This window comes from Anomaloglossus baeobatrachus, chromosome 10, assembly GCF_048569485.1.
Source record: "Anomaloglossus baeobatrachus isolate aAnoBae1 chromosome 10, aAnoBae1.hap1, whole genome shotgun sequence".
NCBI lineage: Eukaryota > Metazoa > Chordata > Amphibia > Anura > Aromobatidae > Anomaloglossus > Anomaloglossus baeobatrachus.
The window spans coordinates 8720481-8735938 of record NC_134362.1 but is presented as its reverse complement, the minus strand read 5'-3'; the positions used below and the strand labels follow the sequence as shown (position 1 = coordinate 8735938).

Sequence of the window (15458 nt, the reverse complement as noted above, 5' to 3'; positions counted from 1 at the left end):
GTGTGCATACATTACATTACTGATCCTGAGTTACCTCCTGTATTATACTCCAGAGCTGCACTCACTATTCTGCTGGTGCAGTCACTGTGTACATACATTACTGATCCTGAGTTACCTCCTGTATTACACTCCAGAGCTGCACTCACTATTCTGCTGGTGCCGTCACTGTGTGCATACATTACTGATCCTGAGTTACCTCCTGTATTATACCCCAGAGCTGCACTCACTATTCTGCTGGTGCAGTCACTGTGTACATACATTACATTACTGATCCTGAGTTACCTCCTGTATTATACTCCAGAGCTGCACTCACTATTCTGCTGGTGCAGTCGCTTTGTACATACATTACATTACTGATCCTGAGTTACCTCCTGTATTATACTCCAGAGCTGCACTCACTATTCTGATGGTGCAGTCACTGTGTACATACATTACTGATCCTGAGTTACCTCCTGTATTATACTCCAGAGCTGCACTCACTATTCTGCTGGTGCAGTCACTGTGTACATACATTACATTACTGATCCTGAGTTACCTCCTGTATTATACTCCAGAGCTGCACTCACTATTCTGCTGGTGCCGTCACTGTGTGCATACGTCCTCTCTGTGTAATGACTCTTGCTGATATGAGACGTGGGTGATTCGCGGTTTATTTCCTGATATTTCTTGGAGAATAAGACATTGACCTTTCCTTTCTGATGCAGGAGCTCGGCCATTGTCCATCTGATAATAAAGTATGTTAGTGAGGAGGGGGGGTCTTGTTTTAGGACGATAATTTATTATACACAGAGCCCTCTTCTCCCCCATATCGCACCCTCCTGTCCCCACGCCCCCTAATGACCCCCTCGTCTCCCCCACACCTCCCTCATGTCTCCTCCTCTTCTTATCCAGCGGCCCCCTAGTGTCCCCTACACCTCCCCCCGTTCCCTCCACGTCCCCTCCTCTTATTACCCGATAGCCCCTTCGTGTCTCCTACACCTCCCTCTCATCTCCCTCATGTCCCTCCTAGTCTCTTTTACGCCCACCTTCGTCTCCCCCTTGCCACCTCCTCTTCTTACCCTGCAGCCACCTCTTCTCCCCCACGCTTCCTCCTCGCCCCCCCACCTCACCCCCCACCTCACGCTTCCCCCGCACCTCCACCTCGCCTCCCCCACGTATCCCCCTCGCCTCCCCTGCACCTCCTCCTCTTCTCCCCATCACCTCATCCTCGCCTCCCTCACATATCCCCCTAGTTTCCCCGTCGCCTCCCCCTCGCCTCCCCTGCACCTCCCCCTCACCCCCCACACCTCCCCCTTGCCTCCCCCTCGCCTCCCCTGCACCTCCCCCTTACCTCCCACACGTATCCCCCTAGTTTCCCCGTCGCCTCCCCCTCACTTCCCCCTTGCCTCCCCCTCGCCTCCCCTGCACCTCCCCCTCCACACCTCCTCCTCTTCTCCCCGTCGCCTCCCCCTCTTCTCCCCCTCGCCTCCCCCGCACCTCCCCCACGTATCCCCCTAGTTTCCCCGTCGCCTCCCCCTCGCCTCCCCCTCGTTCCCCGTCGCCTCCCCCTCGCATCCCCCTAGTTCCCCGTCGCCTTCCCCCCACACCCCCCCCTCGTCTCCCCAGCACCTCCCCCACGTATCCCCCCTAATTTCCTCGTCGCCTCCCCCTCTTCTCCCCCTCGCCATAGCTTGGTCCAGGCAGGTGTCTCTGCAGATTGCAGCCATCGGAGCAGACTGTGCTGTGGCCGCTGATTCCTGCACGTGATCAGATATTTCCTCATCGTTCATCTTCTACAAATGATTCAGCTGGAAACTTTCCAGGAATCGTCTCTCACTGCAGGAAGCAGAGGCCGCGGCCCCCCAGGCTCTGTGCACACAATAGGCACATACATAACAGAATATACATAAAATGATTGAGCCCCGACCAGAAACCGTGTGATATAGGAAGGAGCGGAAGACACTGGAAGGGTAAGGCCTTGGTCACGCGTGGCCGGGTAAGGCCTTGGTCACGCGTGGCAGGGTAAGGCCTTGGTCACGCGTGGCAGGGTAAGGCCTTGGTCACGCGTGGCAGGGTAAGGCCTTGGTCACGCGTGGCAGGGTAAGGCCTTGGTCACGCGTGGCAGGGTAAGGCCTTGGTCACGCGTGGCAGGGTAAGGCCTTGGTCACGCGTGGCAGGGTAAGGCCTTGGTCACGCGTGGCAGGGTAAGGCCTTGGTCACGCGTGGCAGGGTAAGGCCTTGGTCACGCGTGGCAGGGTAAGGCCTTGGTCACGCGTGGCAGGGTAAGGCCTTGGTCACGCGTGGCAGGGTAAGGCCTTGGTCACACGTGGCAGATTTTCAGCATTTCCCTGCTACACTTTTTTACTGTAGCAAAAGACACGCAATATAATGGCCACGAGCTGCAGACAAATCCCACGTAATCCGCAGCAAATTACTGGTTTTCTACCAAGAGGAAAGGATTTGGCTGCAGAAAAAAAATGCCAGAGCAAAGTGCAGAAGTGACCCGAGACACAAGGACACGGAGGAGGCAGGAGCAGCGCTCACCTTATCCAGGATGAACTTATTCAGATACGGCATGTAGCCCTGATTAGACACCGGACCTTCATCATCATCACGGAAATGTTCCTCCAGAGCCACCGGGTCATGGGGGACGCGCAGCACCGTACACAGATTGTGAGAGAGAACCTGAGGAGACACGGAAAAGAGCTCAGAAGAGGTTGACACCAGCGAGCAATAGAACGTCATGTACATGATACCCTGCATAACAAACCACTGTGTACATACATCATTCAGCCTGATTACACTCCAGAGCTGCACTCACTATTCTGCTGGTGCAGTCACTGTACATACATTACATTACTGATCCTGAGTTACCTCCTGTATTATACTCCAGAGCTGCACTCACTATTCTGCTGGTGCAGTCACTGTGTACATACATTACATTACTGATCCTGAGTTACCTCCTGTATTATACTCCAGAGCAGCACTCACTATTCTGCTGGTGCAGTCACTGTGTACATACATTACATTACTGATCCTGAGTTACCTCCTGTATTATACTCCAGAGCTGCACTCACTATTCTGCTGGTGCAGTCACTGTGTACATACATTACTGATCCTGAGTTACCTCCTGTATTATACTCCAGAGCAGCACTCACTATTCTGCTCCTGCAGTCACTGTGTACATACATTACTGATCCTGAGTTACCTCCTGTATTATACCCCAGAGCTGCACTCACTATTCTGCTGGTGCAGTCACTGTGTACATACATTACATTACTGATCCCGAGTTACCTCCTGTATTATACTCCAGAGCTGCACTCACTATTCTGCTGGTGCAGTCACTGTGTACATACATTACATTACTGATCCCGAGTTACCTCCTGTATTACACTCCAGAGCTGCACTCACTATTCTGCTGGTGCAGTCACTGTGTACATACTTTACTGCTCCTGAGTTACCTCCTGTATTATACTCCAGAGCTGCACTCACTATTCTGCTGGTGCAGTCACTGTGTACATACATTACATTACTGATCCCGAGTTACCTCCTGTATTACACTCCAGAGCTGCACTCACTATTTTGCTGGTGCAGTCACTGTGCACATACATTACTGATCCTGAGTTACCTCCTGTATTATACTCCAGAGCAGCACTCACTATTCTGCTGGTGCAGTCACTGTGTACATTACATTACTGATCCTGAGTTACCTCCTGTATTATACCCCAGAGCTGCACTCACTATTCTGCTCGTGCAGTCACTATGTACATATGTTGCGCCCTGGCCTATCAGGTGGTCACAGGGTATTGTGCAATCTGCCCTTCTGCGCAGTATCCACCCTCCTTGGTTACGGATCCTGGTCCTTTGGTGTTGCTAACAGCTTAGCCAATCAAAATCCTAGGAACACTTCCCACTTTAACCCACCAACCACACCATTGGGGGGCCTGAAGAGAATATGGCCGTCCACATGGGGGGTTGGTGAGGTGAAAGTGAGGAAAGTGGCAGTTGAGGCAGCGGAGAGGGGGTGAAGTGACTCTCTGGGAGGGAGAGGCCACGGAGGAGGGCTTCTGAGTAATAAGTGGCAGACGTTGGTCTGGGCCTGGTGGGAGCTGGAACTCCAGTCACAGGGGCAGTGTCAGGGGGCACGGACTGTTGAGGAGGGCGGTCGGCAGCCTTGAGCTGTCACCGGGCAGGGGCCAGGGCACGACGGGGTACGCGGACTCTAGGGCGGGAGTAGCTTCACGCGTTCCGGTAATTTACCCGATGGGGGGGGAAGACTTTAAGTGTCATCCCCAACCCGCTTCAAAATCGGGGTACTAGCGCACCGATGGGATAGGACTTTCCCAAATACAGTCCAAAGAAATCCTATGCGTGAACCCTGAGAGCAAGCTCACTCCGTTAGCCACACGGGTGAGCGGGACCCGGAGAGTTTTATACCCGAGGAACCCAAACAGAGAAGAAGGTGCCAAGGACAGGGCCAAAAGCCAACAGCAATGCCAAGGGCACGGAGCCAGGCATGCTCCCTCCCTGCTGCAGCGGTGCTCAGAACTCTGGTCTACAAGCTGTCTGTGTGGTTATTCCGGGACTGAGTGAGTACGCGAAAAAGCCCGATCCCCAACGGCACCCAAATACCCTCTCAACCCGGGCCCTGGGACACAAACCCCTACCCATGGAGGGGTTAAACATCCGGCTGCCACACCATCGTCACCGGGCTCCCCAACAGCAGCGGTGGTCCCTCACATTACCACGCACCGTGGGTGGCGTCACGAACTTTCCAAAAAAACTCTGGACATATCTCCCTCTTTTTAATTCGAGTGTCCACGCGGCCCCCGGGTCCGGAGACCCCTCGAGCCACCGCGGCTCCAGATCTGAGCGGCTCGGCCGCTGACACGGGGGCGGTACATATATATTACTGATCCTGAGTTCGGGGTGTGAGGTAGCGACCACCAATGTGGTAAATGGTCGCTATATGTCGCAGTGGAGAAGGTCGCTGCAATATTAAACTGAAGAGGTTGCTATGGGACTTGTAGTTCCACAAAGGCTTGTTTCTGCATACAAGGGTCAGGTTCCCTTTAATAATGCCTGTGTGCTGTGCAGGTGGGGAGAGTCACAGACCTCCACCTGTGGGGGTGTCCAGTCTGATTTAGGAGACCAGTCTGGAATTGAGTCTGCGTTGAGACTGAGGTGAGTGCAACCAGGCTGAGACGGTGTGTGCAGGGCCGAACCTCATCTGCAGGAGAGACAGAAGTCTGAGAGTGCTGCACATGGAGGATGTGTGCCGGAGAGGACTGGGGAAGAGACTGCAGCCTGGAGGGTATAGGACTGAGGAAGGGGCTGCAGCCTGGAGGGAGAGGACTGGGGAAGGGGCTGCAGCCTGGAGGGAGAGGACTGGGGAAGGGACTGCAGCCTGGAGGGAGAGGACTGAGGAAGGGACTGCAGCCTGGAGGGAGAGGACTGGGGAAGGGGCTGCAGCCTGGAGGGAGAGGACTGGGGAAGGGACTGCAGCCTGGAGGGTATAGGACTGAGGAAGGGGCTGCAGCCTGGAGGGAGAGGACTGGGGAAGGGGCTGCAGCCTGGAGGGTATAGGACTGAGGAAGGGGCTGCAGCCTGGCTGGAGAGGGCTGGGGAAGGGGCTGCAGCCTGGAGGGAGAGGACTGGGGAAGGGGCTGCAGCCTGGAGGGAGAGGACTGAGGAAGGGGCTGCAGCCTGGCTGGAGAGGGCTGGGGAAGGGGCTGCAGCCTGGAGGGAGAGGACTGGGGAAGGGGCTGCAGCCTGGAGGGAGAGGACTGGGGAAGGGGCTGCAGCCTGGAGGGAGAGGACTGAGGAAGGGACTGCAGCCTGGAGGGAGAGGACTGGGGAAGGGGCTGCAGCCTGGAGGGAGAGGACTGGGGAAGGGACTGCAGCCTGGAGGGTATAGGACTGAGGAAGGGGCTGCAGCCTGGAGGGAGAGGACTGGGGAAGGGGCTGCAGCCTGGAGGGTATAGGACTGAGGAAGGGGCTGCAGCCTGGCTGGAGAGGGCTGGGGAAGGGGCTGCAGCCTGGAGGGAGAGGACTGGGGAAGGGGCTGCAGCCTGGAGGGAGAGGACTGGGGAAGGGGCTGCAGCCTGGCTGGAGAGGGCTGGGGAAGGGGCTGCAGCCTGGAGGGAGAGGACTGGGGAAGGGGCTGCAGCCTGGAGGGAGAGGACTGAGGAAGGGACTGCAGCCTGGAGGGAGAGGACTGGGGAAGGGGCTGCAGCCTGGAGGGAGAGGACTGGGGAAGGGACTGCAGCCTGGAGGGAGAGGACTGGGGAAGGGGCTGCAGCCTGGTCGGAGAGGACTGGGGAAGGGGCTGCAGCCTGGAGGGTATAGGACTGAGGAAGGGACTGCAGCCTGGAGGGAGAGGACTGGGGAAGGGGCTGCAGCCTGGTCGGAGAGGACTGGGGAAGGGGCTGCAGCCTGGAGGGAGAGGACTGGGGAAGGGGCTGCAGCCTGGAGGGTATAGGACTGAGGAAGGGACTGCAGCCTGGAGGGAGAGGACTGGGGAAGGGGCTGCAGCCTGGCTGGAGAGGACTGGGGAAGGGGCTGCAGCCTGGCTGGAGAGGGCTGGGGAAGGGACTGCAGCCTGGCTGGAGAGGACTGGGGAAGGGGCTGCAGCCTGGCTGGAGAGGACTGGGGAAGGGGCTGCAGCCTGGCCGGAGAGGACTGGGGAAGGGACTGCAGCCTGGAGGGAGAGGACTGGGGCGGTGTCTGCAGGGCCGAACCTCTCCTGGAGGAGAGACAGGCAGGAGTGTGAGAGTGCTGCACATGGAGGATGTGTGCTGGAGAGGACTGGGGAAGGGGCTGCAGCCTGGCCGGAGAGGACTGGGGAAGGGACAGCAGCCTGGAGGGAGAGGACTGGGGAAGGGGCTGCAGCCAGAAGGGAGAGGGCTGGGGAAGGGGCTGCAGCCTGGCTGGAGAGGGCTGGGGAAGGGGCTGCAGCCTGGCCGAAGAGGGCTGGTGAAGGGGCTGCAGCCTGGCAGGAGAGGGCTGGGGAAGGGGCTGCAGCCTGGAGGGAGAGGGCTGGGGAAGGGGCTGCAGCCTGGCTGGAGAGGGCTGGGGAAGGGGCTGCAGCCTGGCCGGAGAGGGCTGGGGAAGGGGCTGCAGCCTGGCCGGAGAGGGCTGGGGAAGGGGCTGCAGCCTGGCCGGAGAGGGCTGGGGAAGGGGCTGCAGCCTGGCTGGAGAGGGCTGGGGAAGGGGCTGCAGCCTGGCTGGAGAGGGCTGGGGAAGGGACTGCAGCCTGGCTGGAGAGGACTGGGGAAGGGGCTGCAGCCTGGCTGGAGAGGGCTGGGGAAGGGACTGCAGCCTGGCCGGAGAGGACTGGGGAAGGGGCTGCAGCCTGTCCGGAGAGGGCTGGTGAAGGGGCTGCAGCCTGGCTGGAGAGGGCTGGGGAAGGGGCTGCAGCCTGGCTGGAGAGGGCTGGGGAAGGGGCTGCAGCCTGGCTGGAGAGGGCTGGGGAAGGGGCTGCAGCCTGGCCGGAGAGGGCTGGGGAAGGGGCTGCAGCCTGGCCGGAGAGGGCTGGGGAAGGGGCTGCAGCCTGGCTGGAGAGGGCTGGGGAAGGGGCTGCAGCCTGGCTGGAGAGGGCTGGGGAAGGGGCTGCAGCCTGGCTGGAGAGGGCTGGGGAAGGGGCTGCAGCCTGGCTGGAGAGGGCTGGGGAAGGGACTGCAGCCTGGCTGGAGAGGACTGGGGAAGGGGCTGCAGCCTGGCTGGAGAGGGCTGGGGAAGGGACTGCAGCCTGGCCGGAGAGGACTGGGGAAGGGGCTGCAGCCTGTCCGGAGAGGACTGGGGAAGGGGCTGCAGCCTGGCTGGAGAGGGCTGGGGAAGGGACTGCAGCCTGGCTGGAGAGGACTGGGGAAGGGGCTGCAGCCTCGCCGGAGAGGACTGGGGAAGGGGCTGCAGCCTGGCCGGAGAGGACTGGGGAAGGGACTGCAGCCTGGAGGGAGAGGACTGGGGCGGTGTCTGCAGGGCCGAACCTCTCCTGGAGGAGAGACAGGCAGGAGTGTGAGAGTGCTGCACATGGAGGATGTGTGCTGGAGAGGACTGGGGAAGGGGCTGCAGCCTGGCCGGAGAGGACTGGGGAAGGGACAGCAGCCTGGAGGGAGAGGACTGGGGAAGGGGCTGCAGCCAGAAGGGAGAGGACTGGGGAAGGGGCTGCAGCCTGGCCGAAGAGGGCTGGTGAAGGGGCTGCAGCCTGGCAGGAGAAGGCTGGGGAAGGGGCTGCAGCCTGGCTGGAGAGGGCTGGGGAAGGGGCTGCAGCCTGGCTGGAGAGGGCTGGGGAAGGGGCTGCAGCCTGGCCGGAGAGGGCTGGGGAAGGGGCAGCAGCCTGGCTGGAGAGGACTGGGGAAGGGACTGCAGCCTGGCAGGAGAGGGCTGGGGAAGGGGCTGCAGCCTGGCCGGAGAGGGCTGGGGAAGGGGCTGCAGCCTGGCCGGAGAGGGCTGGGGAAGGGGCTGCAGCCTGGCTGGAGAGGGCTGGGGAAGGGGCTGCAGCCTGGCTGGAGAGGGCTGGGGAAGGGGCAGCAGCCTGGCCGGAGAGGGCTGGGGAAGGGGCTGCAGCCTGGCCGGAGAGGACTGGGGAAGGGGCTGCAGCCTGGCCGGAGAGGGCTGGGGAAGGGGCTGCAGCCTGGAGGGAGAGGACTGAGGAAGGGACTGCAGTCTGGCTGGAGAGGACTGGGGAAGGGACTGCAGCCTGGCTGGAGAGGGTTGGGGAAGGGGCTGCAGCCTGGCTGGAGAGGGCTGGGGAAGGGGCTGCAGCCTGGCTGGAGAGGGCTGGGGAAGGGGCTGCAGCCTGGCCGGAGAGGGCTGGGGAAGGGGCTGCAGCCTGGCCGGAGAGGGCTGGGGAAGGGGCTGCAGCCTGGCCGGAGAGGGCTGGGGAAGGGGCTGCAGCCTGGCCGGAGAGGGCTGGGGAAGGGGCTGCAGCCTGGCTGGAGAGGGCTGGGGAAGGGGCTGCAGCCTGGCTGGAGAGGGCTGGGGAAGGGGCTGCAGCCTGGCTGGAGACGGCTGGGGAAGGGGCTGCAGCCTGGCTGGAGAGGGCTGGGGAAGGGGCTGCAGCCTGGCTGGAGAGGGCTGGGGAAGGGGCTGCAGCCTGGCTGGAGAGGGCTGGGGAAGGGGCTGCAGCCTGGCTGGAGAGGGCTGGGGAAGGGGCTGCAGCCTGGCTGGAGAGGGCTGGGGAAGGGGCTGCAGCCTGGCTGAAGAGGGCTGGGGAAGGGGCTGCAGCCTGGCAGGAGAGGGCTGGGGAAGGGGCTGCAGCCTGGCTGGAGAGGGCTGGGGAAGGGGGCTGCAGCCTGGCTGGAGAGGGCCGGGGAAGGGGCTGCAGCCTGGCTGGAGAGGGCCGGGGAAGGGGCTGCAGCCTGGCTGGAGAGGGCCGGGGAAGGGACAGCAGCCTGGAGGGAGAGGACTGGGGAAGGGGCTGCAGCCTGGCTGGAGAGGGCTGGGGAAGGGGCTGCAGCCTGGCTGGAGAGGGCTGGGGAAGGGGCTGCAGCCTGGCTGGAGAGGGCTGGGGAAGCGGCTGCAGCCTGGCCGGAGAGGGCTGGGGAAGGGGCTGCAGCCTGGCCGGAGAGTGCTGGGGAAGGGGCTGCAGCCTGGCTGGAGAGGACTGGGGAAGGGGCTGCAGCCTGGCTGAAGAGGGCTGGGGAAGGGGCTGCAGCCTGGCTGAAGAGGGCTGGGGAAGGGGCTGCAGCCTGGCTGAAGAGGGCTGGGGAAGGGGCTGCAGCCTAGCTGGAGAGGGCTGGGGAAGGGGCTGCAGCCTGGCTGGAGAGGGCTGGGGAAGGGGCTGCAACCTGGCTGGAGAGGGCTGGGGAAGGGGCTGCAGCCTGGCTGGAGAGGGCTGGGGAAGGGGCTGCAGCCTGGCTGGAGAGTGCTGGGGAAGGGGCTGCAGCCTGGCTGGAGAGTGCTGGGGAAGGGGCTGCAGCCTGGCCGGAGAGGGCTGGGGAAGGGGCTGCAGCCTGGCTGGAGAGGGCTGGGGAAGGGGCTGCAGCCTGGCTGGAGAGGGCTGGGGAAGGGGCTGCAGCCTGGCTGGAGAGGGCTGGGGAAGGGGCTGCAGCCTGGCTGGAGAGTGCTGGGGAAGGGGCTGCAGCCTGGCCGGAGAGGGCTGGGGAAGGGGCTGCAGCCTGGCTGGAGAGGGCTGGGGAAGGGGCTGCAGCCTGGCTGGAGAGGGCTGGGGAAGGGGCTGCAGCCTGGCCGGAGAGGGCTGGGGAAGGGGCTGCAGCCTGGCTGGAGAGGGCTGGGGAAGGGGCTGCAGCCTGGCTGGAGAGGGCTGGGGAAGGGGCTGCAGCCTGGCTGGAGAGGGCTGGGGAAGGGGCTGCAGCCTGGCTGGAGAGGGCTGGGGAAGGGGCTGCAGCCTGGCTGGAGAGGGCTGGGGAAGGGGCTGCAGCCTGGCTGGAGAGGGCTGGGGAAGGGGCTGCAGCCTGGCCGGAGAGTGCTGGAGGCTGTAGGAAGGAAGCTCAGTGAGTGGTGTTCGCTGGCAGGGGCCAGAGTGTGGAGACCCCACTATGGACTTGTAATGGAGCCCACGGTGCGTGGATTGTTTATGTTTAAGAGCAGTTTATGCTGAGAGTGTTTTAAATAAACTGCCAGAATTTTTCTAAAGAGACAGTAGCTGTGTTGCTGAGCTACCCCGCACCGCTGCAGGCGAGTGGAACCCCCAGGTTGTGGGGTGCAACCTTAAAGGGGTCAGGGCCGGTGATTTTCCTACCGGCCCGCTCTCCATTGTTGCAGACGTTGTCGTCTGGTTTTGTTGATTCTGCTGTTTTTACGCCGGCGCTTCCCTTGCTAGAATGGGGTTTCACACGGTTTCTCCTGTTGCACAATTATTCACGCCCCCAGAAATGATTGCAGCTCCAGAGTCCTCTGTGATTTGTGGCCTTGTGGTGGCGCAGAACACGGGAACGAGGAGAGATCTGCGGCTCCGGAGAGTGACCCGGCCCCAGAGGAGGCAACACACAGCCATATATACAACGAGGACATAAGGAGCAAAGATGATGAGATAGACAGAGGGGGGACGCAGAGGACCACCACGGACACCGCCGGAACACTATGAAGGGTTAACTGCCGCCATCATACCAAAGGAAGATGGAACCGGAAGAACAAACTCAGTGCAACATTGGAACAGGATCCGGAACACAACGAATCCGAACTCTGCCGTCCGGACCGCACTCACCGGAGCCGAAGAATCGGGGCAATCCGAAAAAGAGGGGAGCATGCGGGGAGCGCACGAGGGGAGGGCACAAGGGGAGGGCATAGGGAGCACACAGAGGGCACGAGGGGAGGGCATAGGGAGCACACGGAGAGAGCACACGGAGAGAGCACACGGAGAGAGCACACGGAGAGAGCACACGGAGAGAGCACACGGAGAGAGCACACGGAGAGAGCACACGGAGAGCATGAGGAGGACACGAGGGGAGCGCATAGGGAGCACACAGAGAGCACAAGGAGCGAGCACACAAGAAGTATGAGGGGAGCACACAAGGGCAGTAGGGGAACACGTAGACAGCACATGCAGAGAACATGAGGGAATCACACAAACGGCATGTGTGGTGCATACAGAGAGTACACAGTGATCACGTGGGGACCACACAGGGAGCATGAGGGCAGCACAAGGGGAGCACACAGAGAGGCACACAGAGAGCATATGGAGCACATGCAGAGAGCCCGAGGGGAGCACGAGAGGAGCACAGGAGAGCACGAGAGGAGCACAGGAGAGCACGAGAGGAGCACAGGAGAGCACGAGAGGAGCACAGGAGAGCACGAGAGGAGCACAGGAGAGCACGAGAGGAGTACAGGAGAGCACAAGAGGAGTACAGGAGAGCACATGGAGAGTACAGGAGAGCACGAGAGGAGCACAGGAGAGCACGAGGGGAGCACAGGAGAGCACGAGAGGAGCACAGGAGAGCACGAGGGGAGTACAGGAGAGCACGAGAGGAGCACAGGAGAGCACGAGGGGAGTACAGGAGAGCACGAGAGGAGCACAGGACAGCACGAGAGGAGCACAGGAGAGCACGAGGGGAGTACAGGAGAGCACGAGGGGAGCACAGGAGAGCACGAGAGGAGCACAGGAGAGCACGAGGGGAGTACAGGAGAGCACGAGAGGAGTACAGGAGAGCACGAGAGGAGCACAGGAGAGCACGAGGGGAGTACAGGAGAGCACGAGAGGAGCACAGGAGAGCACGAGGGGAGTACAGGAGAGCACGAGAGGAGCACAGGACAGCACGAGAGGAGCACAGGAGAGCACGAGGGGAGTACAGGAGAGCACGAGGGGAGCACAGGACAGCACGAGAGGAGCACAGGAGAGCACGAGGGGAGTACAGGAGAGCACGAGAGGAGCACAGGAGAGCACGAGAGGAGCACAGGAGAGCACGAGAGGAGTACAGGAGAGCACGAGAGGAGCACAGGAGAGCACGAGAGGAGCACAGGAGAGCACGAGAGGAGCACAGGAGAGCACGAGAGGAGCACAGGAGAGCACAAGAGGAGTACAGGAAAGCACATGGAGAGTACAGGAGAGCACGAGAGGAGCACAGGAGAGCACGAGGGGAGCACAGGAGAGCACGAGAGGAGTACAGGAGAGCACAAGAGGAGTACAGGAGAGCACGAGAGGAGCACAGGAGAGCACGAGAGGAGCACAGGAGAGCACGAGAGGAGTACAGGAGAGCACAAGAGGAGTACAGGAGAGCACATGGAGAGTACAGGAGAGCACGAGAGGAGCACAGGAGAGCACGAGGGGAGCACAGGAGAGCACGAGAGGAGCACAGGAGAGCACGAGGGGAGTACAGGAGAGCACGAGAGGAGCACAGGACAGCACGAGAGGAGCACAGGAGAGCACGAGGGGAGTACAGGAGAGCACGAGAGGAGCACAGGAGAGCACGAGAGGAGCACAGGAGAGCACGAGAGGAGTACAGGAGAGCACGAGAGGAGCACAGGAGAGCACGAGAGGAGCACAGGAGAGCACGAGAGGAGCACAGGAGAGCACGAGAGGAGCACAGGAGAGCACAAGAGGAGTACAGGAAAGCACATGGAGAGTACAGGAGAGCACGAGAGGAGCACAGGAGAGCACGAGGGGAGCACAGGAGAGCACGAGAGGAGCACAGGAGAGCACGAGAGGAGTACAGGAGAGCACGAGAGGAGCACAGGAGAGCACGAGAGGAGTACAGGAGAGCACGAGAGGAGCACAGGACAGCACGAGAGGAGTACAGGAGAGCACAAGAGGAGTACAGGAGAGCACGAGAGGAGCACAGGAGAGCACGAGAGGAGCACAGGAGAGCACGAGAGGAGTACAGGAGAGCACAAGAGGAGTACAGGAGAGCACATGGAGAGTACAGGAGAGCACGAGAGGAGCACAGGAGAGCACATGGAGAGTACAGGAGATCACGAGAGGAGCACAGGAGAGCACGAGAGGAGTACAGGAGAGCACGAGAGGAGCACAGGAGAGCACGAGAGGAGCACAGGAGAGCACGAGAGGAGCACAGGAGAGCACGAGAGGAGCACAGGACAGCACGAGAGGAGCACAGGAGAGCACGAGAGGAGTACAGGAGAGCACGAGAGGAGTACAGGAGAGCACGAGAGGAGCACAGGAGAGCACGAGAGGAGCACAGGAGAGCACGAGAGGAGCACAGGAGAGCACGAGAGGAGCACAGGAGAGCACGAGAGGAGTACAGGAGAGCACAAGAGGAGTACAGGAGAGCACATGGAGAGTACAGGAGAGCACGAGAGGAGCACAGGAGAGCACATGGAGAGTACAGGAGATCACGAGAGGAGCACAGGAGAGCACGAGAGGAGTACAGGAGAGCACGAGAGGAGCACAGGAGAGCACGAGAGGAGCACAGGAGAGCACGAGAGGAGCACAGGAGAGCACGAGAGGAGCACAGGAGAGCACGAGAGGAGCACAGGAGAGCACGAGAGGAGCACAGGAGAGCACGAGAGGAGCACAGGAGAGCACGAGAGGAGCACAGGAGAGCACGAGAGGAGTACAGGAGAGGACATGGAGAGTACAGGAGAGCACGAGAGGAGTACAGGAGAGCACGAGAGGAGCACAGGAGAGCACGAGAGGAGCACAGGAGAGCACGAGAGGAGTACAGGAGAGGACATGGAGAGTACAGGAGAGCACGAGAGGAGTACAGGAGAGCACGAGGGGAGCACAGGAGAGCACGAGAGGAGCACAGGAGAGCACGAGAGGAGCACAGGAGAGCACGAGAGGAGCACAGGACAGCACGAGAGGAGCACAGGACAGCACGAGAGGAGCACAGGAGAGCACGAGAGGAGCACAGGAGAGCACGAGAGGAGCACAGGAGAGCACGAGGGGAGCACAGGAGAGCACGAGAGGAGCACAGGAGAGCACGAGAGGAGCACAGGACAGCACGAGGGGAGCACAGGAGAGCACGAGAGGAGCACAGGAGAGCACGAGAGGAGCACAGGAGAGCACGAGAGGAGCACAGGACAGCACGAGAGGAGTACAGGAGAGCACATGGAGAGTACAGGAGAGCACGAGGGGAGCACAGGAGAGCACGAGAGGAGCACAGGAGAGCACGAGAGGAGTACAGGAGAGCACGAGAGGAGCACAGGAGAGCACGAGAGGAGCACAGGAGAGCACATGGAGAGTACAGGAGAGCACGAGAGGAGCACAGGAGAGCACAAGAGGAGTACAGGAGAGCACGAGAGGAGCAATGGAGAGTACATGAGATCACGAGGGGAGCACATGGAGAGTACAGGAGATCACGAGGGGAGCACATGGCGAGCACAGGAGAGCACGAGGGGAGCACATGGAGAGCACAGGAGAGCACGAGAGGAGCACAGGACAGCACATGGACAGTACAGGAGAGCACATGGAGAGTACAGGAGAGCACATGGAGAGTACAGGAGAGCACATGGAGAGTACAGGAGAGCACATGGAGAGTACAGGAGATCACGAGGGGAGCACATGGAGAGTACAGGAGATCACGAGGGGGAGCACATGGCGAGCACAGGAGAGCACGAGGGGAGCACATGGAGAGTACAGGAGAGCACGAGGGGAGCACATGGAGAGTACAGGAGAGCACGAGGGGAGCACATGGAGAGTACAGTAGAGCACGAGGGGAGCACATGGAGAGTACAGGAGAGCACGAGAGGAGCACAGGAGAGCACGAGAGGAGCACAGGAGAGCACGAGGGGGAGTACAGGAGAGCACGAGAGGAGTACAGGAGAGCACGAGAGGAGTACAGGAGAGCACGAGAGGAGCACAGGAGAGCACGAGAGGAGCACAGGAGAGCACGAGGGGAGTACAGGAGAGCACGAGAGGAGCACAGGAGAGCACGAGAGGAGCACAGGAGAGCACGAGAGGAGCACAGGAGAGCACGAGGGGAGTACAGGAGAGCACGAGAGGAGTACAGGAGAGCACGAGAGGAGTACAGGAGAGCACGAGAGGAGCACAGGAGAGCACGAGAGGAGTAAGCTGGGGAAGGGGGCTGCAGCCTGGCTGAAGAGGGCTGGGGAAGGGGCTG

General features: G+C 61.1%; 1 protein-coding gene across 1 annotated transcript in view; it reads right to left on the bottom strand.

Moving 5' to 3' along the window:
* Positions 1 to 15458, bottom strand: part of SWAP70 (switching B cell complex subunit SWAP70) — a 100493-nt gene that overhangs the window by 53027 nt on the left and 32008 nt on the right. The window contains exon 2 of the mRNA XM_075327038.1: positions 2524 to 2664. Within this exon, the coding sequence (XP_075183153.1) occupies positions 2524 to 2664 (141 nt within the window). The remainder of the gene's footprint in view (positions 1 to 2523; positions 2665 to 15458) is intronic.